The 27572-nt window shown below is 36.2% G+C and overlaps 1 protein-coding gene across 1 annotated transcript; it reads left to right on the top strand.

Annotated features, from left to right (window-relative positions):
- The first annotated feature begins 530 nt into the window (after positions 1-530).
- On the top strand, positions 531-27572 carry stpg4 (sperm-tail PG-rich repeat containing 4). The gene is made up of 7 exons (XM_030156611.1): positions 531-620; positions 791-847; positions 2178-2432; positions 5396-5460; positions 6967-7012; positions 24493-24597; positions 27445-27572. Exons 1-7 carry the CDS (start codon positions 531-533, stop codon positions 27550-27552), a joined length of 726 nt encoding a protein of 241 aa, XP_030012471.1. The 3' UTR covers positions 27553-27572.

The raw sequence follows: 27572 nt of genomic DNA, 5'->3' as shown, positions 1-27572 counted from the left end.
AAAGTTACTCTTTGGGTGATTATTTCTCATTTTAAGTGCGATGAAATATTTTGACTAGAAATGAGAAAAATACACTTGGTAAGATTTGGATTTTTGCAGTATAACTATGTAATCTTGTAATTCTGTGCTGTGTTTGCTGCTGCCTCTTGGCCAGGACTCCCTTGTAAATGAGGTTCTAAATCTCAATGGGATATTTCCTGGTTAAATAAAGGTTAAATAAAAAAATTAAAAAAAAAAAAAATTAGAAATATCTTTCCCTGGTGTCATCTGTGTTTTATTGCCCAGTATGATCATGTATCCACATTTAGCAGGTGTGATCACACTGGAACATGGACAGTATATGCACCTCAGCTCTGGCTCACCATTGTGTCTTATTCAGTCAAACTGGTCGGTGAGTCTAAATTTAGCCCTCCACCAGGCCGGCTTGTTGAAAAATTGATCGATAGCGGAGTCGCTGCTATAGTAACAGGCGCAGTTTTAATGGTGGTCAGGTGTCACTGAATCTCAAGTCTACCAGATAGTGGAGGACAATGGCTACAGTGCAGGATACGGCCCCATGGAAAAACAAAGCAATCTCTAAAGTCAGTGCCGTATCCAGGGGTGGTAATAGCACAGATAAGGTAAGTATGAAGACATTTAAATCCCTCATAACTCTGTGTGGTTAATGAGAACAAACAGAGCTGCGGGATGACACATGTGGGAGCTGCATCAACACATTGTTGGCATAGCAAAGTCATCATAGCAGCAACAGTCTGTTGTGTCTTGGCTGAGATCCTGTTCTTATCCGCAGGGCAGTGACAAGGTGGGCCCGTGTAGCCGGGGGAGCTGGTGGCTGGGAACATTAAAAGTAGGTGTCACGCTGCAGACGGCTTTTATCGCCTTCCTCTGGCTCTGCTGACTTTGGTGCAGGCCCAACACTTGTCACTGAGTTGTCATTGTGTAGAGTCTTATTAGCTCTTAGTCTCAAATATTTAATGCCTCAATATCATTGATCCAGTTTGGGGAGGTCTCAAACATGCAATTCATCCAAGAACTGCATGTTTTAGGGTTAGGGTTAGGGTTAGGGTTAGGGCTGAGGCTAGGGTTAGGGTTAGGGTTAGGTTTAGGGTTAGGGCTGAGGCTAGGGTTAGGGCTAAGGCTAGGGTTAGGGTTAATGTTAGCGTTAGGGCTGAGGCTAGGGTTAGGTTTAGGGTTAGGGTTAGAGTTAGTGCTAGGGTTAGGGTTAGGGTTGAGGCTAGGGTTAGGGTTAGTGTTAGCGTTAGGGCTGAGGTTAGGGTTAGGTTTAGGGTTAGGGCTGAGGCTAGGGTTAGGGTTAGTGTTAGGGTTAGAGTTAGTGTTAGGGTTAGGTTTAGGGTTAGATTTAGGGTTAGGGCTGAGGCTAAGGTTAGGATTGGGGTTAGGGTTAGGTTTAGTGTTAGTGCTAGGGTTAGGGTTAGATGTAGGGTTAGGGCTGAGGCTAGGGTTAGGATTGGGGTTAGGTTTAGGGTTAGTGCTGAGGCTAGGGTTAGTGTTAGGGGTTAGGGCTGAGGCAAGGGTTAGATTTAGGGTTAGGGCTGAGGCTAAGGTTAGGTTTAGGGTTAGTGTTAGGGCTGAGGCTAGGGTTAGGTTTAGGGTTAGTGTTAGATTTAGGGTTAGGGCTGAGGCTAGGGTTAGGGTTAGGTTTAGGGTTAGTGCAAGGGTTTGGGTTAGATTTAGGGCTGAGGCTAGGGTTAGGTTTAGGGTTAGCGCAAGGGTTTGGGTTAGATTTAGGGTTAGGGCTGAGGCTAGGGTGAGGGTTAGTGTTAGGTTTAGGGTTAGTGTTAGAATTAGGGCTTGGGTTAGGGTTAGATGGTCCTGGGAAAACCTGTGAGGAGATAAAGCACAGAGACTCCGGGGAAGAAGTCGAGTCAGTAACATGTATTCACTGGGGTGTAAATCGAAGAAAAAATTAGGAGAGAGGAGGTCAGAGAGGAGGAGGAGCAGAGAGGAGGTCAGAGAGGAGGAAGATCAGAGAGGAGGTCAGAGAGAAGAAGGAGCAGAGAAGAGGTCAGAGAGGAGGAGGAGGAGCAGAGAGGAGCTCAGTGTTAAATGCAGTCATGTTTAGAAAAAGAGCATTAACAATCACTTCTAAAAGTGTAATGTCAAAAATGCACCGTCACTATCAAACAGGTCTGGAAATGTTTCTCACCACCTCCCAGGACACGCCTGTACCGGGTCTGTACCACGTCCGGGATTTCATCGAGGAATCTGAGTTGAACCCAGTGAAGAAAACCTACGGGTTCAAAGGTGTGGGCAGAAGAGCTGCCACTCTGGGTGAATATAAGGGTGAGCTGCTGCTGCCTGGAGCGTACCACTACACCGACTCCACCCAGGAAGTACTGAAGCGCCACATGACCTACTCCTTCAAAAACTGTCCACGGCCTGACATCTCCACCCTGGAGGGCCGGGACAAGGTGGGCTTCAGATACAGGTTTATGAGTGGGGCAAAACAGAGCAAAACTTTTACAAGTAGGTCAGAAAAAACAAGAAAGAAGATGACAAAAATATAGAAAACAAGTGGTGCCAGGCACAACAAACCCCGCCCCTCACACGTACTGTAGCTTATTTTGGCAACGATCCAGCTGATGTCACCATGTCTATGCATGTGGTGTGCCAGCATGTCAGTTGCCCCGATATATGTGCCAAGATTGAAGTAAATTGAAATATTAGAAACATTTGAAATTTTGCCCATTATAAGTAAATGAGAGAAAAAAAAAGATTTAAAAAAATTAATAAAAAATACGAACTTTGACCTACTTTTCCCAAAATGTGACCACATCTATTCTTGGTCATTTGCAATTTATAAACCCAATTTGGTATGAAGTCAACCAATAGTTTTGCTGCTACAGACATGTGAAATTTTCCCCATTATACGTAAATGGAAAAAAATAAAAGATTTTTAAAAATTCATAAAAAATTGAAACTTTGACCTACTTTTCCCAAAATGTAACCACATCTATTCTGGGTCACTGGCAATCTATAAACACAATTTGGTATGAATTCAATCAATAGTTTCGCTGCTACAGACATTTGAAATTTCTCCCATTATAAGTACATGAGAGAAAAAAAGATTTAAAAAAAAAAACTCATAAAAAATATGAACTTTGACCTACTTTTCCCAAAATGTGACCAGATCTATTCTTGGTCATTTGCAATCTATAAACACAATTTGGAATGAATTCAATCAATAGTTTTGCTGCTACAGACATGAAATTTCACCCATTATAAGTAAATGGGGAAAAAAAGATTTTAAAAATTCCTAAAAAATTTAAACTTTGACCTACTTTTCCAAAAATGTACTCACATCTCTTCTGGGTCACTGGCAATCTACAAACCCAATTTGGTATGAATTCAATCAATAGTTTTGCTGTTACAGACATGTGAAATTTCACCCATTATAAATAAATCGGGAAAAAAAAGATTTTAAAAATACATAAAAAATTTGTACTTTGACCTATTGTTCCCAAAATTTAATCAGATCTATTCTGGGTCACTGGCAATCTATAAACCCAATTTGGTAAGAATTCAATCAACAGTTTTGCTGCTAGAGTGTTAACAAACAAAGAAACACAGAAACATAACAAAAAACAAAACTCCTTGCTTCCCCTTTGGGTGGCAGGGTAAATATGAAATAATAATCAAGTTATTCGTTTTTCTACACTATACTATATATTTCTTTGCATAAGGATGTATTTTAGCAGCCTATCTATGAACTTTATTTCGTTTTATGACACGTTTACACTGGTAGCAGCATTGTCACAATACTTGGTTGAAAGTACATTAAGCATCTGAAACAGACTGACTGGGATGGGTTGGAAATAGGGATGTAACGATGTGAAAATTTCATATCATGGTTATTGTGACCAAAATTATCATGGTTATCATTATGATCACGGTATTGTTGAAATTGTGCTCAAAATTTTCAAAAAGTACTTATACGAACTGAAATAAATTAACCAAGTTGTATTTTGAAAACAACAATAACAAAAACAACCAAAAAAAATAAATAAATAAAATAACTGACACAATGCACTTTCTCTTGACAGAAACATTCAAGTATTAACCCTTTGAGGTCTCAGCCTATTTTGGCCGTTTTTCAGTACTTTTGATTTTGCCTTTATATATATATATATATATATATATATATATATATATATATATAAACAAATGTTCACTATACCCATGTTTGGTATCTTTGTTTTCAGCACAACTTCATTTATATCAACTGCCTGTTATTTTTTTCACTTTAACCTACTAAATCAACACAAAAGGACAAAAAACACAAAAAATATATAAAATCCGATTTGGCAAAAGGTGTGTAATTTATTGCATAAATAACACAAACTTGCTTAATGAACCTTTTCAAAGACTTTAAAAGTGAATATTGTTTCCAAATATTAGGTATATACAATTAAACTTGTAATAAATTAAAACTATACTTAAATATTTGACATAAAAGCAGATCTTTACAGAGGCGTTTTTTTTTCCCCTAAAAGTATGGTAATCAAACACGGTTATCATGATAATTAGAATTTAAACCACAGGTGTCAAACATGCGGCCCGGGGGCCAAAACCGGCCCGCCAAAGGGTCCAATCTGGCCCCTGGGATGAATTTGTGAAATGCAAAAAGTACACTGAAGATATTAACAATCAATGGTGTGTAAATCATTTTAGGTCAATTCAATCTAAAGTGGGTCAGACCAGCAAAACACTATCATAATAACATATAAATAAAGAAAACCACAAATTTCGCTCTTTTTTTTAGTGTGAAAAAGGTAAAATTACACAAAAACATTTACATTAACAGACTAATCTTTTACAAAAAATTTCAGTAACCTGAAATGTCTTAAGAGAAGTATGTAGAATTTTACCAATATTCTGCCTGTTACTACACGTTTTGTGTATTTGTAGATCCACTGTGATCTGTAAGTTATGATTCACATGTATAAATCATAAACTAAAGTGTAATATTGCTAAAACTGCACTTGTTTATCTTAATAATTTTCGGGTTGTTCATATTTGTACATGTTATGTTCAAGTAGACTTTGTAGATGTAAACATTTTCATTGTGGAATTTGACTTTTTTCACTCAAAAACATAGAGAAAACTTTGGAGTTGACATTATTTATCAGTTCTTTTCCTATTATTTATATCATTTTACTGGTCCGGCCCACTTTATAACATATTAGTCTGTATGTGGCCCCTGAACTCAAATGAGTATGACACCCCTGATTTAAACGGTAATACTAACCGTTGGCAATTTTACCGCGGTTTATCGTTATACCAGTAATCATTACATCCCTAGTTGGGAACATTAAAAAAATACAGATAATGTCCCATATTTGAACTGTTTTTTAATCATTGTTCCTTGTGCCAGCATATACACACTTCACCGTGCGACTACAATGTGACAGCGAAACCAGTGGAGAAGATTCCCTGCAAGTAAGCCGTCTACAAACAGCGTGTGTTGAACTCTCAGATCACAGTAAAGTAGACAACCCATGAATCATCCCTTGATCGCTGAATCCTTCGTCTTCATACGACTTCTTCTTCCTTCTCTCATCTCCTCGGAGCACGAAGATGGAGGAGCAATCAACGACTTGCTCTCTCATTTCCTCTACCTCTGATCATGCATGGCCTTATTCTGTTCTTCTCTCACTCTCTTCTTCTTCTTCTTCTTTTTTTTTTTTTTTGATGGCTAACCCCCTTTCTATCTCCTGTCTCCCGTCTTTTTTTTGTGTGTGTCATTTTTGCCATTTCATCATAGAACAAAACTGATTTCTATACAGTCATCCAGTGTGTGCTGTTTGGGAACGCAATAAAAACCATGTACGCTACAAACAAAAAGTTAAGGATATTTCTTTTTTTTTGTCATTTTGTTTGCTATTTTTGCCTTTTTTTTAGTCATTTTTGCCATTTCACCATAGAACAGAACTAATTTCTGCACAATCATCCAGTGTGTGCTGTTTGGGAACACAACAAACACAAGAAAAGCACTCGGAGAGCGCAGACCTCCGCCTAGAAAAATCTGCGCCCCCCCCCCGATCACCACCAAAATGTAATCATTTCTTCCTTGTGCCAGTATCAACATTTCCTGAAAATTTCCTGAAAATTCCATAACTTTTTGAATCATCTTGCTAACAAACAAACAAACAAACAAAATAAACAAACAAACACGCATGCACGCACACAAAGCGAAGTGATCATAATACCTCCTGGCGGAGGTAATAATGTACAATACAAACAAAAAGTTACAGATATTTCTTTTTTTTGTTCATTTTTTTTGGGTCATTTTTGCCATTTCATCATAGGACAGAACTGATTTCTACACAACCATCCAGTGTGTGCTGTTTGGGAATGCAATAAAAACCCATGTACACGACAAACAAAAAGTTAAGGATACTTCTTTTTTTTTGACTTTTTTTTTTTTTTTTTTTTTGCTATTTTTGCCTTTTTTTGGTCATTTTTGCCATTTCATCGTAGAACAGAACTGATTTCTACACAGTCATCCAGTGTGTGCTGTTTGGGAACATAATAAGAACAATGTACACTATGAACAAAAAGTTAAGGATATTTCTTTTTTTGTCTTTTTTTTTTTTTTTTTTTTGCTTTTTTTGCCTTTTTTTTTTTTTTTTTCATTTTTGCCATTTCATCATAGAACAGAACTGATTTCTACACAATAATCCAGCGTGTGCTGTTTGGGAACGCAATAAAAACAATGTACGCTACAAACAAAAAGTTAAGGATATTTCTTTTCTTTCTTTTTTTTTTTTGCCTTTTTTAGTCATTTTTGCCATTTCATCATAGAACAGAACTAATTTCTACACAATCAACCAGTGTGTACTGTTTGGGAACACAATAAAAACCATGTACACTACACTTTTTTTTTTTTTTTTTTTTTGACGGCTAACCCCCTTTCTATCTCCCGTCTCTCCTGTCTCTTTGCAGGCATGTGATGTTTCGGTCGAGCGTGCAGCGGATCAGCTTTCTGCCTGTAAGTATCTAGTCACACAGACTAGTTATTAAGACCATTCAGTCTTTCCGTTGTACACAAAAAGACTTCATTACAGTACACTTTCAATAGGTTTTGGTTACCAGCTGCCCTATTACCTAATGTGTTTCTAGTATGTGCTGTACATGAGCTGGTTATGACAACCGCTGGGGTCAAAGAAAGCCGATCCTACAGGCTGTCTGATTGTATCATTTGCCTCATTTGAGGGCCTGTTATGGCTCTGCAGCGGCTGACCACTCGCCTTTGGTTCATATTGCAGTAGTGCTGCAGCCTAAGCTGTGTGTCCATGCCGGTAGCTGATGGATATTTGAGCCGTGCTGGCAGCTGCAGAGTGTTGACAGAGAAGGAAAGGCGCTAAGAAATCCCAAGGGTGTTATTACTGCGGAGTTGGGAGCAGTTTTCTGCTGTTAGTAGTGTCACTGCCATTCTTAAGACAAGTTTATTGTCAAAGGTTAAGCAGCTAAACAAATCCTGTCGCAAAATTACTGTAAAGCGCAGATCATTCACTCACACAGCTGAACCGACAGATGAGAGCAGACCATAACTGAGGTAATGGTTTACACTGGGATTACCAGATCTATTGTGATAACAGAGAGAAGGGGAAGGGGGGGGGGGGGGGGGACAGGATAGAACAGAACTGATTTCTACACAATCATCCAGTGTGTACTGTTTGGGAAAACAATAAAAACCATGTACAATACAAACAAAAAGTTAAGGATATTTCATTTTTTGGTCATTTTTTTGGTCATTTTTGCCATTTGTAAATAAATCTATGTCTGGTCATTAAAAAAATGTGTTTCAATTCAGTTCACACACAAAAAAGTAAGAAGCGCAGTGGAAGAATCCCAACTGAAAACAAGAAAAGCACTCAGAGAGCACAGAACTCTACCAAGACTGATCTGTCATGGAGTGCACCACCAAAACTGATCATTTCTTCCTTGTGTATCAACATTTCCTGAAAATTTCCTGAAAATCCGTCCATAACTGCTTGAGTTATCCTGCTAACAAACAAACAAACAAACATGCAAACACGCAAACATGCAAACACACAAAGCAAAGCGATCACAATACCTCCTGGTGCAGGTAATGATATCCAGCTTTACATTTTTTCATAAATTACAGTCCTTTTCAGATGCTTTTTAAATAATGATAAAGAAGATGTTGATTGAAGTTCAGGTCGTAGATTACTCCAAAGATGTGCTCCATGATATCCTACAGAACACTGACCGACAGAAGTTCGGCAACTTTATTGATCCACAAGGTAAATTACTTGGTCACAATAGCTTTGTTGTATACAAAAACACTAGCAAACAAGAAAAGCACTCGGAGAGCGTAGACCTCCGCCAAGACAGATCTGCCCCCCTGATCACCACCAAAATTTTATAATTTCTTCCTTGTGCCAGTATCAACATTTCCTGAAAATTTCATGAAAATCCGTCCATAACTTTTTGAGTTATCTTGCTAACAAACAAACACGCACGCACACAAACACACAAAGCAAAGTGATCACAATACCTCCTGGCAGAGGTAAAAAGCAAAAAAGGAAAGTAAGCAATAAAAATCAATCAATAAATAAAATACACTAATAAAAATCAAAATGAAGTCACGTATATGCATAAGTTTTGTTTTTGTTTTTTTGTTTTCTTCCATGACTTCTTACTACCTGTTTTATTTGTAAGGACTAAATAAGATTACTTTGTCTTGTTGCATATTCGAAGTAAACTAAAAAAACAAAAACAAAAACAGAAAAAATACAAGATTTGCATATGTATGAACAGGAAAATGGAAGTAAATATACACTATATACATACAGGTGTGACCGTTTTTATTAACTTATCATTAGTTTTTTGACAGCTTCCATTCTGTTTCTAACTCGGTTTTAAAATGTTTCAGTGATCTGAACAAGTGGACAACCGAGACACCCGTCGTTCAGCCCGTATCTATCGTGTGTCTCCCAGGTGTCAAGTAGACCACTGAGCAGCTCAGTGGAACAGTTGCATCATAGCGAGAACATCCTGGGTTTCTGTGTGGAGTTTGTATGTTCTCCTCGTGTTCATGCACGTTTCCTCTGGGCTTCTGTCAAAAAGACGTATCGTTAGGTTAATACTTCCCTCATTGCCGTGCCCCCCCAAGAGACTGGTTTAACCCATAAAGACCCAAACATCCACCACCGACCAAAAGCGTCTACTGATCTAAACTGTAAACAGATATGACCCATATGGATGTTCAGAGGCTCCGTAGTTACCATGGAAACGCCGTCATCTTCGACAACATTGATTCACCAGTAAAACCCATGGAGTTTGAAAAATAACAGTGGATGGAAATGCTCAGTTTATGTTCAGTTAATGATATACTTTACTAAAATGTCACTTTTTCTGCAGTTTTCACTGTTTTTGATATAATAACCCTCAACTTTAATCTGAGCGTTTATGAACATCTACATGATCAGTAAATTAACCCTATAATGCCAAACGTATCATATTTGATTCATGAGTTTTGAAGCCCTCTACATGATCAGTGTGATATTTTTGTCTTGAAAAACCTGATGTATACAATTAGATACATACAATACACAGATAATCCACCGGGGGGAGGAATTTGTTCACCAGAGGCCTTTCCAGTGACACTACAAGACTGTCATTAATGAGGAAGGAGGCAGAACTTTACCAATTTTGAAAAGGAATTATCAATTTGTTAGACATGTTTGTGTTATATTATGGTTTTTTTTTCTTCGAAAATCATAATATTCGAGCATTGAGACCTGATGTATCCAATAGGATACAAAACGGAAACTCATATATGGAAATTGATATTTGAAAAAAAAAAATGTTTTGGTTGTGCAGAAGGACCAATGAAGGCTCCAGTTTCAAAGAACTGGTATTTTCTGTCAACGATTTAACCTCCTAAGACCCAGCTATGGGTTTTCTGTCCACATTTATGAACAAGAGTTTCACAACTTTATACAAAAAAAAGAAAAGAAAAAGAAAACTGTCCACCACAAAGGACATTCCATAAAAATTTTAAAAACTGCATCTGAAAAAAGTGTTGCATCATGATGTTTCCAATATAGGCACTTATTTAATAAAAAACAAAGAAAAAGCTGGTACTTTGCTGACATTTCCTGGGTCTCAGGAGGTTAATGGTTCAGGCTTTACAGGGTTAAATACAGGAACATTATTGATTTATACTGATAAAATGCAAAATACAGAAGATAATACTATAATAAATGATGATATATCATTTAGGAAGGGTTAGATATAGAGAAAATTTAATTTGGGACCTGACACAAAAGTGGCGCTGGGTCTTTATGGGTGACGATCTGGAACTCCAGTCACCAGTTGGGTTGAATACAGAAGATGAAGGAAAATAAAAATGAACTTTATAGGTTCAGATTTCATCACTGCCTACAAGGCCTCTCTATACAGTTATAACTCAGGCCTGCCATTAGGGTAAAACAAACTTTGTTTTCACTAAAAAAAAACAAAAAAAATGCATGAAGAACCTGTGTATTTGTGCATCAGCATTCCACTGTGACGCTGCATGATCTCACAATCTTAGACGGTGATTGATCTTCCTCTAGGATTTAATCTACTTTCCAAAGGGATTGCACAGCTTGTGTTGTTAAAAAGAAATAAATAATAGCTCTTTCAAAGCTTTCCTACTAATATTCATGTAAAACGTCCCAGTGCAGTTACAGTATTCTACAGGGCGTGTGCACTAGGCTGGTGAGTTTGTGTACTGAAGGGTTCGGTTTCAGTCCACATTCATCGGCAGAGTCGGTGTGATGTGTTGTTTTGCTGCTGTTGAACAAATGATGACCAGCTTCTGACCTCTGACATGCAGTGAGTCTAATCTGCACAGATGCTTTACAGCAGAGGGCTCAAACATGAGGCCCACGGACCAAATCTGGCCGACAAAAGGGTCCAGTCTGGTCCGTGGGATGAATTTATGAAATGCAAAAATTTCACTGAAGATATTCATCCTTTCATTCATACTGGTCTCTACAGTGGACAGTTATTCTACAGCTGTTCTCTTGTTGTTGTTCTTGTCATGGGTTTTTGTTTTTTTTTAGTTCCATATCAGCCAATATAGTGGACGCTTACACATCATTTCATACACTGTAATTCATAACATTACTGTAACTTTGCTGTTCTTGATAAACCTGATCTGCACTAACATGTGTTAAATCAATTGCTAATTATCATTGGACTGTAATTAATAGTTTTCTTTATCAAAAAGTTGTTTTTTTTTTTTGCATATTATTTGCATGAAGTTAGTAATAACTAGTATTGGAGTATGTTAAAATGTGAGAAAATGTCAGATTAGATGCATGAAAAATGTTTTTATTTCATAGTTTTCACACAGTTGATCACTTTCTGATGATGGGTTTTAAATACATGTTTGTTTGTTTTTTGCTTCAAAAATTAAACGCGTGGTGTCCAGCTGAGTGGACATTTTTGTAACTCCATGAAAAATAGGTTCATGAAAAAATTTCAATCGCATTGTTTTTTCATGCCTAAACAGGAAAAAAAAAATTAGGAAAAAAACTCAACTAAGGTTCTCATAATTCATGCATGAAAGGGTTAATCATTTTAGTTCAGGTTCCACACTAGGGGTGTAAGAAAATATCGCTTCTGTTATATTGGGGTTTTTTTTAATGCTAAAGAGGAATAAAAACACTCAGGAAAAAAATCTTGATTAAGGTTCTCATAAATCATGCATGAAAGGGTTAATTTAGTATGGGGATAATATATAATAATAATGAATATATCTGTAAATCAACGGGATATTTACGTTCGTCGCTATGTTTATGGAATGACTTCTAGTGTCATCTCGCGATAATAAATAAACAAATCATCGCATTTTGATGATTTAATGGAAAAACCGACAGTACACACTTCTGTTTTTTCCACATTTTGTGAATATCGGTAAAGTTTTGTGCTTATATCCACTGGAAAAGCGACTATTGATGACATGCTTTCCTGTTTTTAGGACTAATTAGTATTTACACGTAAAACATAAATGTGATTAAATGTGTTCTTCAACCCCTCAGAAAGTGACTTGAATAATAAACGCATTTCTATTTACCTCTGTCCATTTATCTACTGTTTAAAATCAATCTATGGTCATATTTGCGATGTCTTAATGGTTTTTACACTGTTCGCTCCAGGTCCATTCTGATGTTTTAGAATTTTAAAAGAAACATGGTGTGGTATGTGTGGACACACCAGGAAATGAATCATTTTTTTAAATTTAGTACAGGATAGAGGGGTAATATATAATAATAATGAATATATCTGTAAATTAAGGGGATACTTACGTTCGTCGCCATGTTTATGGAGCAACTTCTCATGTCATCTCGTGATAATAAATAAACAAATCATCGCATTTGAGATTTAATCGAAAAAACGGACATTACACACTTATGCTTTTTTGAGATTTCGTAAATATTGGTAAAGTTTTGCACTTATGTCCAATGGAAAAGCAACTAGTGACAGATTTAATGGAAAAAGTGACATCACGCACTTCTGTTTTTTCCACATTTTGTAAATATCTGTAAATTTTACGCTTATGTCCAAAGGAAAAGCGACTATTGATGACATGCTTTCCTGTTTTTAGGACTAATTAGTATTTACACTTAAAACATAAATGTGATTAAATGTGTTTCTCAGCCCCTCAGAAAGTGACTTGAATAATAAAGGCATTTCTGTCCATTTATCTACTGTTTAAAATCAATGTATGGTCATATTTGTGATGTCTTAATGCTTTTTACACTGTTCGCTCCAAGTCCATTCTGATGTTTTAGAATTTTAAAAGAAACATGGTGTGGTATGTTTGGACACACCAGGAAATGAATAATTTTTAATTTAGTACAGGATAGAGGGGTAATATATAATAATAATGAATATATCTGTAAATTAAGGGGATACTTACGTTCGTCGCCATGTTTATGGAGCAACTTCTCATGTCATCTCATGATAATAAATAAACAAATCATCGCATTTGAGATTTAATCGAAAAAACGGACATTACACACTTATGTTTTTTTGAGATTTCGTAAATATTGGTGAAGTTTTGCACTTATGTCCAATGGAAAAGCAACTAGTGACAGATTTAATGGAAAAAGTGACATCACGCACTTCTGTTTTTTCCACATTTTGTAAATATCTGTAAATTTTACGCTTATGTCCAAAGGAAAAGTGACTATTGATGACATGCTTTCCTGTTTTTAGGACTAATTAGTATTTACACTTAAAACATAAATGTGATTAAATGTGTTCCTCAACCCCTCAGAAAGTGACTTGAATAATAAAGGCATTTCTGTCCATTTATCTACTGTTTAAAATCAATGTATGGTCATATTTGTGATGTCTTAATGCTTTTTACACTGTTCGCTCCAGGTCCATTCTGATGTTTTAGAATTTTAAAAGAAACATGGTGTGGTATGTGTGGACACACCAGGAAATGAATAATTTTTAATTTAGTACAGGATAGAGGGGTAATATATAATAATAATGAATATATCTGTAAATTAACAGGATATTTACGTTCGTCGCCATGTTTATGGAGCGACTTCTCATGTCATCTCGCGATAATAAATAAACAAATCATCGCATTTGTGATTTAATCGAAAAAACTGACATTACACACTTATGTTTTTTCGAGATTTTGCACTTATGTCCAATGGAAAAGCGACTAGTGACAGATTTAATGGAAAAACTGACATTACGCACTTCTGTTTTTTCCACATTTTGTAAATATCTGTAAATTTTACGCTTATGTCCAATGGAAAAGTGACTATTGATGACATGCTTTCCTGTTTTTAGGACTAATTAGTATTTACACTTAAAACATAAATGTGATTAAATGTGTTCCTCAGCCCCTCAGAAAGTGACTTGAATAATAAATGCATTTCTGTCCATTTATCTACTGTTTAAAATAAATGTATGGTCATATTTAATGGTTTTTACGCTGTTCGCTCCAGGTCCATTCTGTTGTAAGGAAAAGAATTTCAAAATAAAACTCCATTGATTTCTATATAAGCCTCCAGTTTGTGCTGAAGATGTTTGAGAGCACAACAAAAAAAACCGATGTATTTTCTCTTTTTCCTGATTTGACTTAATTTCTCCGTCCTGGGGCCACTGCGTGTCCTAGATTTACATGTTGTGCTCTTTTGCAATATCGACTGCACGTGCTGCTCGGAAGGAACAAATCCTCCGTTGAGATTCAAGCCTGTTTGAATTAAAGTCATAATCCCAGATATTCTCATATGAATAAGAGTCCTGGTCTGTACTGCAGTGGCACAAAAGGCGTTGAACCTATCACATCCTTTCCTTCACTCCTTTTAAGCATGTACATATTATTGATTAGAATTTTTCGCCACCATCCGCCATGTTTATACTTCAAGAAAATAAATAAAAGGAGAAAATAATCCACAGTATATGAACCAAACACACAATAATATAACATAATCACAATAAAACACCTCAGCTCACAAATACATACAAAGGACAGGTATTAAATAATTATCAATGTTAGTATTTTTTTGCTTCCTTGAATTTTCAGTCCTATATTATGTTGTGCAAAGAAGTTAATTAGTAGCAACCAGGAAGCTTGTACCATTTTCATATTCAAAATAAATCAATTAAAGAAAAAAAAAAAAGTAACAAAAGTCCATTCTCCACCAGTACTGTAGTAAAAATAATTTAAAACCATCCCATTCATCCAGTTAGTAGCTATGTTGACCAAAAAGTAAAGTGGAAATAAATCCACTCTCTCGTATTTTCTGCAATAATATGCAGTATAATAAAAAAACAAGGAAATACTTTATTGTATCATAGAAAAATATGCATATTTACTATTTTGCTGGAATAATAAATACATTTACCATCATATAACATGAAAGTTACTAATAAATTTACAATAAAATATTATTATATATATATATATATATATATATATATATATATATATATATATATATATTTATTTATTTATTTATTTATTTTTTTAAAGCATGAATATTGAATGCACTCTTGCCTGCAAAGTTGGAATAATTTCATTTTCAGTCACATTCCTCTTTTTATTCCCATTTATACACATCAGTATCACCTTTGACCAGATGCAATCATTACATACTGAGTCTCAGTTACACTCTATCTACCAATAAACCACATTATTACCATCATTGCATAAGAAGAAGTAGACATACAGTCACGGAAAAAAATATTAGACCATTAAAAGTCATCAAAAACAATGGTTATGCATCCAAGTACTAACTCCTGTGTGTATCATGTGACTAAAACAGATAGAAAAGAAAACATGGAATGCCTAAAAGCATTGCTTTTGTCAGTACAATGCCATAGCTATCGATGTAAGGAATGAAGTGTTTTTGGTTATTATCAAGAAAACATGGAAAATGGATAAATAAATGCAATAATATACAGTGTAATTAAATAACAAGGAAATGCTTTATTGTATCATAGAAAAATACGTGTATTTACTATTTTGCTGGAATAATAAATACATTTACCGTCATATAACATGGAAGTTAATGATAAATTTAAAGTTTCCATAAAATATTAATTAAATTTTTTTTTTGAAAAAGCATGAATATTGAATGCACTCTTGCCTGCAAAGTTGGAATAATTTCATTTTCAGTCACATTCCTCTTTTTATTCCCATTTATGCACAACAGTATCACCTTTGACCAGATGCAATCATTACACACTGAGTCTCAGTTACACTTTATCTACCAATAAACCACATTATTACCATGATTGCATAAGAAGAAGTAGACATACAGTGACGGAAAAAAATATTAGACCATTAAAAGTAATCAAAAACAATGGTTATGCATCCAAGTACTAACTCCTGTGTGTATCATGTGACTAAAACAGACAGAAAAGAAAATATGAAATGTCTAAAAGTACTGTTTTTGTCAGTACAATGACATAGATACTGATGTAAGAACTGAAATGTTTTTGGTTATTATCAAGAAAACATGTAAATGGATAGATATCAGCTCTGAAATTAAACTCCTATGGGCTATTTTTGTTGTTATCATTATATTTGTGCAAATAATTGTACCTTTACTTGTACCAGGCATTAAAATAAACAAGAAACTGATGAAAACAAAGGGTGGTCTAATAATTTTTTCCGCGACTGTACTCTACTCATGCTACTGAATATGTGACTTAACATACAACTATGTACATAAACCTTCCAGTATATAGTATTATTTCCCAGTCACTGTTTAGTCTTTTTACTGCAAACATACTAATTTCTATTTCTGTTCTTTTTTTTTGCAAATTTATTTGACTGTGGAAAGGAGAGCAGACAAGAATTTCATTGCACAGTGTAACTGCTATGTGCATATGACACTATTTTTGTTGTTATCATTATATTTGTCTAAACAAATGTACCTTTACTTGTACCAGGCATTAAAATGAACAAGAAATTGAAGAAAACACGGGTGGTCTAATAAGTTTTTCAGCAACTCTCATTAAATGACATTAACTTTTAAAAGCTGTTGATTTTAGGTATTTTTTCACACTTAAAAAAACAAACAAACCATACATTAAAAGCATGCATAAATATTCTAAAGAAAGAACTCGGTATGACAGAAAACAAATACATTAACCTTTTAGAAAATGCAATTCAAGTGAATTATTCCAAACAATGGGGGTTTGTGTCATTATTAATTTTACAAACTATTGACAACAGGTTGAAGTCGTTCACCAAAATGCACTCGCAGCTAAGAAAACCACAAACAACTTAATGCCATATTATCAAGAAAACATGGAAAATGAATAGATATCAGCTCTGAAATCAAACTACTATGAGCTATTTTTGTTGTTATTATTATATTTGTCCAAACAAATGTATCTTTAGTTGTACTAGGCATTAAAATGAACAAGAAATTGACAAAACAAAGGGTGATCTAATATTTTTTTCTGTGACTGTATTTTATTCCAACTTCATGGGCAATAGTGTAGCATAAATACCAAACAATCTGTTGAAACATATCTAAATATAACCATCGGCCACTCTTTCTAAATCTATTTAATTTGGGTTTATCTGGAGTCAGTCCCTAAGTTAACTTCAATGGCAGTTCAATGCTCCTAATGCGCTAAGAGCTAATGCTAATCCCCCTTGGAGAATCAAGCTTACACCTAGCATTTCCATTAGCTAATGCATTAGTTAAATTAGCTGAATGAGCTAATGCCAGGTGATGTGTGTGCATTAGGATGGCTAAAATGTAGACTGAATCTCCCTACAGGGATAATAAAGAGAGTTGACCTTTGGCTTTTATTTCAGCATGTTTATCCAGTTAAAAGGCAAAGAATATGAGCAGAATATTTATTTATTTATTGATTGATTTATTTTTTAATTATACCTTTATTTAACCAGGAAGTCCCATTGAGATTAGGAATCTCTTTTACAAGGGAGACCTGGCCGAGGTAGCAGCCAGACAAAGTCCACACAATATAAAACACACATAATACACAATGAACAATAAAACACAATAACAGCTATTCAATCATAATGGCATCAAGAAAAACAGTGACATTCCTCCTTCACTGCATTCTTCATGATACTTTTAAAATCATGAATAGAAATGAATGTATGTACTTCTACAGTTTTTTGTATCAACATTGAAGAGGTTTTATTGGCATATGCACATAGCAGTTACACTGTGCAATTAAATTCTTGTCTGCTCTCCTTCTTTCCACAGTCAAATAAATGTGAAAAAAAAAAAAAAAAAAATTGAATAGAAATAAGTATGTTTGCAGTTAAAAAGTATACTAACAGTGACTGGGAAATAACTGGAAGGTTTATATACAAAGTTGCATGTTAAGTCACATATTTCAGCAGCATGAGTAGAGTACAGTCGCGGAAAAAATTATTAGACCACCCCTTGTTTTCGTCAATTTCTTGTTCATTTTAATGCCTGGTACAACTAAAGGTACAGTTATTTGCACAAATATAAGGATAATAACAAAAATAGCTCATTTGAGTTTAATTTCAGAGCTGATATCTATAATAATAATGGATTGGATTTATATAGCGCTTTTCTAGACACCCAAAGTGCTTTACATTATTGACCCATTATTCATTCACTCTCACATTAACACTCTGGTGGTGGTAAACTACATTTGTAGCCACAGCTGCCTGGAGGCAAGGAGGGTGAAGTGTCTTGCCCAAGGACACAACGGACTGACTAGGACAGAGGACTAGGACTTGAACCCCCAACCCTTTGGTTATTGGACAACCCGCTCTACCACCTGAGCCACAGCCGCTCCATTTTCCATGTTTTCTTGATAATAACCAAAATCACGTTAATTCTTACATCAATATCTATGGCACTGTACTGACAAAAACAGTGCTTTTAGGCATTCCATGTTTTCTTTTCTGTCTGTTTTAGTCACATGATACACACAGAAGTTAGTATTTGATTGCATAACCGTTGTTTTTGAGGACTTTTGATGGTCTAATCATTTTTTCCGTCACTGTATGTCTACGTCTTCTTATGCAATGATGGTAATAATGTGGTTTATTGGTAGATAAAGTGTAACTGAGACTCAGTATGTAATGATTGCATTTGGTCAAAGGTGATACTGTTGTGTATAAAAGGGAATAAAAAGAGGAATGCGACTGAAAATAAAATTATTCCAACTTTACAGGAAAGAGTGCATTCAATATTCGTGGCTTTTCAATTTTTTAAAATTAATATTTTATGGAAAAGTCTAAATTTATCAGTAACTTCCATGTTTTATGATGGTGAATGTATTTATTATTCCAGCGTTCTGGCATTCCATGTTTTCTTTTCTGTCTGTTTTAGTCACATGAAACACACAGGAGTTAGTACTTGAATGCATAACCATTGTTTTTGATGACTTTTGTTGGTCTAATAACTGTTTCTGCGACTGTATGTTTACAGCAGTGCCTTGTGCATATACTGTATATTGCACAAGTGCTGTATATCATAACTTATTAAAGGTGTGACCATAAATTGCTGTAATACAGTACAAAGAATTCCAGCATAGAGGTATATAAAAAGTGATAGTAGCGTGGAGCATTTCAGGTCAGAAGGTGACAAGTGATTCTGTAATCAGTGGCATTCAGTATAAATAGATAATGGCACTCAAGGTGAACAGTGGCATTATTTATTATAATAATACCCATTTGGTCGGTATTTTCCTGCAAAACCACATAAGAGTAGTTAAACCAGTTAGGCAAAGCTATTTTAAATCATTTATTTTTACATGAAGTAGGATCATTAAAGTAAAAGCATGAATGTCACAGTGTGAAAATACACCACAGGCTCTACATCACATGAAGTATTAAAAATAAATGTAATCACTGTGTAGTAAAATGGTCCTTGTCAGTGTTTTATTATTATATATGATGATGGTAGGGATTATTTTTACTGCTGCTTAAATGTACATGTTGCATTTTACTGCTGTACATGTTTCAGGTTGAGATCATCTGAAGTATGTATTAAATCTGCAGGAATGCATCATATTCTATATGATCATTTTAGGTTTGTAGCATCACTGCTGTCCTTTTCAGCCTCATGACTCCAGTGAATCCAAAAATGTTTATTACTGAAGAAAGAGGAGGACTTTTTCAGCTCACGAACCCATGACTTTATCCTTCAATTTATCACAAACGTCAAGAATAACTGTCAGACGAATGTAGTTGACAAGATGTATAATGTTAGATAAATACTCAAGAAAGGTAAAAAAAAAAAAAAAAAAATCTCAGCAGCGAAAACACCAGATTTCCTTCATTTTTTTTTTTTTTTTTTGCCTCCGCCAAGGTGGTTATTTTTTTGCCAGTGTTGGTTTGTCTGTCTGTCTGTCCATATGCAAGATAACTCAAAAAGTTATGGACGGATTTGGATAAAAATTTCAGGAAATGTTGATACTGGCACAAGGAACAAATGATTAAATTTTGGAGGTGATGGGGCGGGGGGTGGTGGACTGATCTGCCTTGGCGGAGGTCTGCACTCTCTGAGTACTTCTAGTTTTTATAGTGATACTGTGCATTAAAAATGTATGAGATTAGAAGTATGCAACTGAGTCAGGAAATGTAGTGAAGCAAAAGTGAAAGTAAACAGAATAAACTAGAAAAGCACTTGGAGAGCTCAGACCTCAGCCAAAGCAGATTAGCCCCCCCCCCGATCACCACCAAAATTTAATCATTTGTTCCTTGTACCTGTATCAACATTTCCTGAAAATTTCATGAAAATCTTTCCATAGCTTTTTGAACTAGAAAAGTACTCGGAGAGCATAGACCTCCACCAAGGCAGATCAGTGCCCCCCCCCCCCCAATGTTTGAAACAAAGAACAAATGATTAAATTTAGGTGGTGATCAGGGGTGGGGGGGGCCGCGGGGGCCCACTGAGGTCTGTGCTCTCTTTTCTAGAAAAGCTTTCAGAGAGCACAGAACTCCGCCACGGCAGATCAGTGCCCCCCTCCCCGATCACCTCCAAAATGTAATCATTTGTTCCTTGTGCCAGCATCAACATTTCCTGAAATTTTCATCCAAATCTGTCCATAACTTTTTGAGTTATCTTGCACACAGACAGACACACAGACAGACCAATGCCGGCAAAAACATAACCTCCTTGGCAGAGGTAATTACCTTGCTAACAGTCAAACAAACAGACAAACCTGGACAAAAACATAACCTCCTTGGTGGAGGTAAAAATACTCAGTAAAGTACAAATTATCCCAAAACATACTTGAGTACAGTAGTGAAGTATTATCACTTTGTTACTCTACAACACTGCACATAGAGTGGATCTGTTTTGTTTATACCAGGGGTCTCAAACTCATGTTCTTTCAGGGGCCACATTCAGCCCAATTTGATCTCCAGTGGGCCGGAGCAGTAAAATAATAACATAACCTATAGATAATGACAACCTGAAATTTTTGTCTTTGTTTTAGCGCAAACCCCCCCCCATTAAATTATGAAAATACTTACTTTTATAAACTATCCAAACAAAAAAGATGTGAATAACCTGAAAAAAATGAAATTTCCTAAGAAAAATAAGTGCAATTTTAACAATATTATGCCTCGACTTATCATTTCTACATGTGCATTATGGATCAGATCTACAAAGATACTAAACTCTGAGTAACAGGCAGAAAACAGTTAAAATTGTGCTTAATTTTCTTTAAACATTTCAGGTTGTTCATAATTGTTCATATTTTTCACATTTTATTGTTACAGAACAGTTTGTAAATGTAAATATTTTCATAATTTAATGTTATTTTTTGCACTAAAACAAAGACAAACATTTGAAATTGTCATTATTCACGAACATAACGTAATTTTTATTTTTTTCACATCAAACCCAGAAGAAAATACAGAGTCATTATTTTTTGTAGGTTATTCTGCTGTTATTATTTTACTGTAGATCATATTGGTCTGTATGTGGAACCTTAAAATAAGTTCCACAGTTTTGACTGTGGAATTTTAACACTTTGCAAATTCATCCCAGAGGCCGGATTGGAACCGCATTTGGCCCCTGGGCCGCATGTTTGACACCCCTCATTTATACACTCATCTACTGAAGGATGTAAAAGGTTTTTCTCTAGTTGATTTAAGGAGAGCTTCATAGAAAGGCCTTGGCTGCACCAATGAAAAAAGAGGTCAAAGTTTAAGAGTTTCACAGACATTCACAGAATGTGCCAGTTACAAACGCCACACAGGAGAACGTTGGAAACGTGCCGTGCCACAGTAGGAAAGTAGGCCAGGTGCTTTGGCTCCGACAAACACACACACACACACACACACACACACACACACACACATACACACAGGTTCCATAATGGCAGACCCGTCCAAAACGGAGTCGTGTCCGTCTGCTTCTGTGAAATACACCTGCATTAGCACCTCTGGGAGCACTGAGCTGTCGCAGAGCCAGCGGGCCAGTTGCAGGGGATCAAGTGAACTGGGATCAAATAGCATGTAATGGTAGCAGCCGTCCCTCCAAGGAGCTGCAGAGGAAAAGACACCTACCGCTCCCCCTCTGTCAGAACCAGAGAGAGGCTGAAAATGAAAGGCTGGTCCTGTGTTCAGGGACAGGGAGACAGTTTTATGTCTGAGGAAAAGGGTGCAGCGAGGGGGGGTGATGCTATTTCTGCATGGCACGCCGCTAGTGATGACCAGTATGTGTGTTAGTGGGTAAGAGTTAAGGAGAAGTGAAAGGCAAGAGGACACAGGGAGAGAGATTAACCCTACACAGAGCCCAGAAAGGTGAAAAAACCACAACAAAACCAGAGGCCATAAAGACAGGAGTCCAACCATATGTCACAGGTCTTACATCTATGAGTGTGGAACCCTAAAATAGGTCTGGGGGGTATTTTTAGTGCATCCTTCAGATGACTGCAGTATCGGCTTCTATAACAATAGATTTTCATGAGCTTATGTCTAGAGATGAAAGAGTGAATCCCTCACTTGGGTCTGAAAATGTTCGAAGGTGCATCAGGTTTGGAACAGTAGAGCTGGAGGACATGATCATTGGTTAAAGTCAACCACCGTTCAGATAAAACCAGCTGCACCATGCAGATACTAGCAGATACTCACAGTTTACAGCCAACAGGACCATTTCTGCCAAGTCCAAACAATGGTGTAAGGCTACAACAGGTCCCATTACACTCCAGTTACCATCTGATGGGCTCCCATGTGGTCAGCCTGGTCCCATTTAGTGCCTAAACTAACATATGTTCAAATAGAGAGTTGACACTGGATAACATCAAATAAATTAGATAATTGTTCTCTTGATTTTACAATTTTTATCTTTAGTTTATTCATGAAGTAAGCATATAAGATACATATGTTATTGTTATTATTATTATATTGATATTCATATAAAATAATAATTGCTACATAGAGATCATAAGGAATAGAGACTGGGGATAGGAGTTTATAAGTTTTTACTTCTTCCTACTCCTTTTCGAGCATGTTTAATCTCATATATTTTATTTTATTTTATTTCAATTTAATTTTGTTTACTTATCAACCTTTTATGTATCATTACTTATATTTTGTTGGTTGGTTTTGTTTTGATTTCACTGTATACATGTTTGAAAGAAAGATTTCAATCAATCAATCAATCAGTCAGTCAGTCAGTCAGTCAGTCAGTCAGTCAATCTGCTGCCTGTACTGTCAGTATTGCAATACTGTAAATTGTTTGCACATACTAGAGCTACTTTTTTATATATACTTTTATAGTTTTATATATATATGTATGTATGTATATATACTTTGTTTTATCTTGTGTACAGCATATCTTTTTTAAAATTTTATAACTGGCTGCAGGTGGGAAAATACACTTCACTATGTATTGTACCATATAACCGTGCATGTGACAAATAAACCTATCCTATCCAATCCGAACCGATGTTAATGTCAGCTTTCATACATGCAGTCACGGAAAAAAATTATTAGACCATCAAAAGTCCTCAAAAACAATGGTTATGCAATCAAGTACTAACTCCTGTGTGTATCATGTGACTAAAACAGACAGAAAAGAAAACATGGAATGTCTAAAAGCACTGTTTTTGTCAGTACAATGTCATAGATATTGATGTAAGAACTGAAGTGATTTTGGTTATTGTCAAGAAAACCATGGAAAATGGATAGATATCAGCTGTTACATTAAACTACTATGAACTATTTTTATTGTCATTATATTTGTCCAAACAAATGTACCTTTAGTTGTACCAAGCATTAAAATGAACAAGAAATTGAAGAAAACAAGGGTGGTCTAATAATTTTTTCCATGACTGTACATAGGCTCAGGTTGGGAAAACTGGAGGATTCAGACCAGGCAAACTAAAGTCACGAAGGCACCAGTCAACTAGTAACTGAATACTCCACCATGCTACCCCATGCAAAATGTAAAATGTTCTAAATCCACCACTGGCCTTATCTCTCAATTTTGAAAAAGTGAAAACAAAATCCAATTTTTTTAGGATCTCCTCAGAATATCCATAGGTTTCTTTAAACCTTTCCTCAGAGATTCATGAAAATGCTGCAGTGGCTTTCTAATCCTGCAGACCAATAAAATAACAAATGTGAAAACCTAACTTCCATGACAGAAATCGTACACTTACAATCAGTGGAAAAACATTAAACAAGATAAATATGCTTCTCCTTATACTTGATCTGCTGCAGTTTGAGGTTTATGTTCTGCGTATCAGTTTTATTTTACCTCACAGGGACGACGGTTCAGATGGTTGTTTCTCGCTCTTGAGTCACCCATATATGCCACAGGCAATTAACTGGAATTTCCAATTAACTTAATGTGAAAAACAGCAACAGCGTGTACTCACATGCTAATGAGTGCATGCAAGGCTTGGTGTGAACATAATGAGTTTTGACCCCTCAATCAATCAGCTACTCCATCAATCAATAATAAATCCTGTCTCTGACCACCCCAGAAAGAAGGACCTGCTCCATGTCAGTACAATCCAGAGACCAGACCAGAAAAAAGCATCACTTCCTGCTTCAAATCCACATTACCACGGCTCCAGCATGTCCCCTCGGTAAGGCTGATGAATCCAGGATCACACACAGACTGAATGGGGAGGGGTCTCTACCAGGATGGCAGTGACCCCATCCATAGGACACAAAGGCCCAATGAATGGTTTAATGAGAATGAAAATGATGAATGACCTGTTGGGGCCTTTAGTCGCCAGATCTCAACCTAAATGGACACCGAAAAGTCTTAACTATAAAAGTTTTTGGACACCCCATGCAAAATAAATAAATAATTACAATAAATAAATAAATAAATGTGTTTGTGCAGCCACACCTTTTGAAACACAAAAGAGACTTTTCTGCAAACATTCCCTGATAATATTTGAGATTGTGTAAAATTTGAAGGGTGTCCGAAAACTTTTTCAGCTACTGTAAGACTAGATTATGAAGTTACAAAGATTTGTATTGACTACTGACCACAGAACTAACAAATGAAAACCCAAATAAGATAATGCATGAGCTAATCTTAAAAAATGAGTGACACACTTTCTGTTAATCTTACTTTTACCAAAAACGGCTAAAGTGCAAGTTCAATAAGATCAGACATGAAATCAGTGCATGTAGCACATGATTAAAGCCCAAAAAGTCATGAAAATTACAAAGTTAGTGACTTAGATTTACATAAAGTGACTTAAATTGACTTGAATTTACATAAAATGACTTAAATTTGCATAAAGTGACTAAAACTGACTTAAATTTACCTACAGTGATTTAGACTGATTTAAAGTGATTTAAATTTGTATAAAGTGACTTAAAGTGACTTACATTTACATAAAGTGACTTTAAAGTGACTTAGATTTACATAAAGTGACTTAAACTGACTTAAATTTACATAAAGTGACTTAAATTTGCATAAAGTGACTAAAACTGACTTAAATTTACATACAGTGATTTAGACTGATTTAAAGTGACTTAAATTTGTATAAAGTGACTTAAACTGACTTAAATTTACATAAAGCGATTTAAACCGACTTAGATTTGCATATAGTGACTTAAAGTGACTTACATTTACATAAAGTGACTTAAAGTGACTTAAACTGACTTACATTAACATAAAGTGACTTAAACTGACTTACATTTACATAAAGTGACTGTAATTATGAACTTCATCTAAAGGTGTTTTTAAAAAAAACTGCCATCACTTAATATTATTCTGCATTCACATTGGAAACACCTCTAAAGTCCACAGTAAATTGCATTCATAATGCTTTAAAGAGGTCTTATAAGGGCTCTTACACACTGCGTACCCGAGTCCGTATCTGAGTCCGTTTGACCCCAAAGTCCACTTAAGTTTATCAGTGATACATCAGGGACAACACAGGTCGCTCTTCTTCACTTTGCCTCAAACAGGCTAACAGGCAGACAAGTATTGACGCCATTGTAGACAAATGAACAGAACAGTCGCTCGGTTGATGACATAAGGGTTTGTCTTCTTCTGACTTCCTCGTTTGTTGGGTAGCGACAGAATTCCCTCCACACCACCACCTACTGTTTCAGCCCTGTAACACCCACTTGTACTTGGGCACGGGCCACAGTACGAGCTTGTGAATGCAACATCTGTGGGAAAGGTGTGAACGTATCCAGGTATGGTATGGACTCCGGTATGCAGTGTGAAAACGCCCTTAGGCTCTAGAATCCTTGCCAGACAGGATTCTACAACACCATGAAAGGACCAAATGAAGGAATGTCCTTTGTTAGACACCTGTTAATCCCTCTGTTAGTGACTTCATATGAGGTCATAGACTTGTAGAATCAATGCCAAGGAGCACTGAATCTATTCTGGAAGCACACGATACAAACTACGCCATACTCAGAAATGTTATGCTGCTTTGTGGTTGAAGTCTTTCCAGCGAATCAAGCTTGTTTTGATGACAAACATGACTCGCAAGATGTGGCTACCTACAACTAAATCAGGTTCAGGATGTAAGAATTGCATGAAGTTTGTGCTGTGCTGGGAGCTGATGATATGTTAACCATAGCTGACTTCATTTGTGTAACGCTACTATTGCTTTTAAGACAGTGAGAAAGATTTCCACAAAAAAAACCCCCAAAAAACCCCCAAAAACATCTCCACATCTTAAATGTAGATTGATCATCATTGGTTTAGAAACAAAGTTAGAAAATGTTAACATACAACCAGCATTCAGCACAAAACTACAAGAATAATTGAATGTTACTTATCAAACCTTTACAGTCTGACTTTTTAAGCCTATATCACAGTAAGTTATAGATAAGTACGTTATTGCCGCGTTTCCACTACGTGGAACCGGCTTGACTTGGCTTGGCTTGACTTGGCTTGACTCGACTCGGTACCAGGTCCTATTCCTGGAGACTATTCCATTACAGGATACTACCCGCTTTAGAGTACATGGACGTCACAGTGATGTGGAACGTTTCTTCCGTGTTGTAGCTCAGAGAGTTGCTGATAAACTCGCTCGTTTCATGGTCTCTCGTCAAGCTCATGCTGAATTTTTACGTCTGAACCTCCTGGACAAACCATGGTGTAGTTTTGTGGGCTGTCATCATGTGGATTAACCTACTGCTATATTTACTATAAACTTCCGCATTTGTTTTTTGTAAAATGGCGGGTCACAGAGACAACACTCTGACCAGTCAGTGTTCTGCAGTGTTTACACATCACATTTTAGTATCTTGTCCCCAGTCCTGGAACCTCGGTGGAGGTGATATCAAAAAACTAGCACCAGGTACCAGATTCCAGGTCCTTTTTTGTAGTGGAAATGCATGAGTCGAGTCGAGCCGATACCACGTAGTGGAAACGCGGCATATGTTTCTCTTGGTTTTGACTCATATCTAATCCTCCTAAACTCATTGACTGTCCATGTACTTCACAGAAGACCCCCGGACCAGGAGCCTATGAACCCTTCTGGAAGTTGGGCGACCCTCTCAACATGGACGACGTGGACCCATCATTTAGCCTGTTCTTCCGTAACATTCCCTAGCTCGGAATATATCCCCCCAA

This window comes from Sphaeramia orbicularis, chromosome 15, assembly GCF_902148855.1.
Source record: "Sphaeramia orbicularis chromosome 15, fSphaOr1.1, whole genome shotgun sequence".
Classification (NCBI taxonomy): domain Eukaryota; kingdom Metazoa; phylum Chordata; class Actinopteri; order Kurtiformes; family Apogonidae; genus Sphaeramia; species Sphaeramia orbicularis.
The sequence above is the reverse complement of the archived record's forward strand: the minus strand, read 5'-3'. Positions and strand labels throughout refer to the sequence as shown.

Excerpts from the sequence above, each read along its gene's own strand:
- stpg4 (XM_030156611.1), top strand. The coding sequence starts at position 531 with ATGGCTACAGTGCAGGATACGGCCCCATGGAAAAACAAAGCAATCTCT. Across the intron at positions 848-2,177 it reads GGTGGCTGGGAACATTAAAA|GACACGCCTGTACCGGGTCT; the intron begins GTAGGTGTCACG and ends ACCACCTCCCAG. Across the intron at positions 7,013-24,492 it reads AGCGGATCAGCTTTCTGCCT|AAAGAAGGACCTGCTCCATG; the intron begins GTAAGTATCTAG and ends TGACCACCCCAG.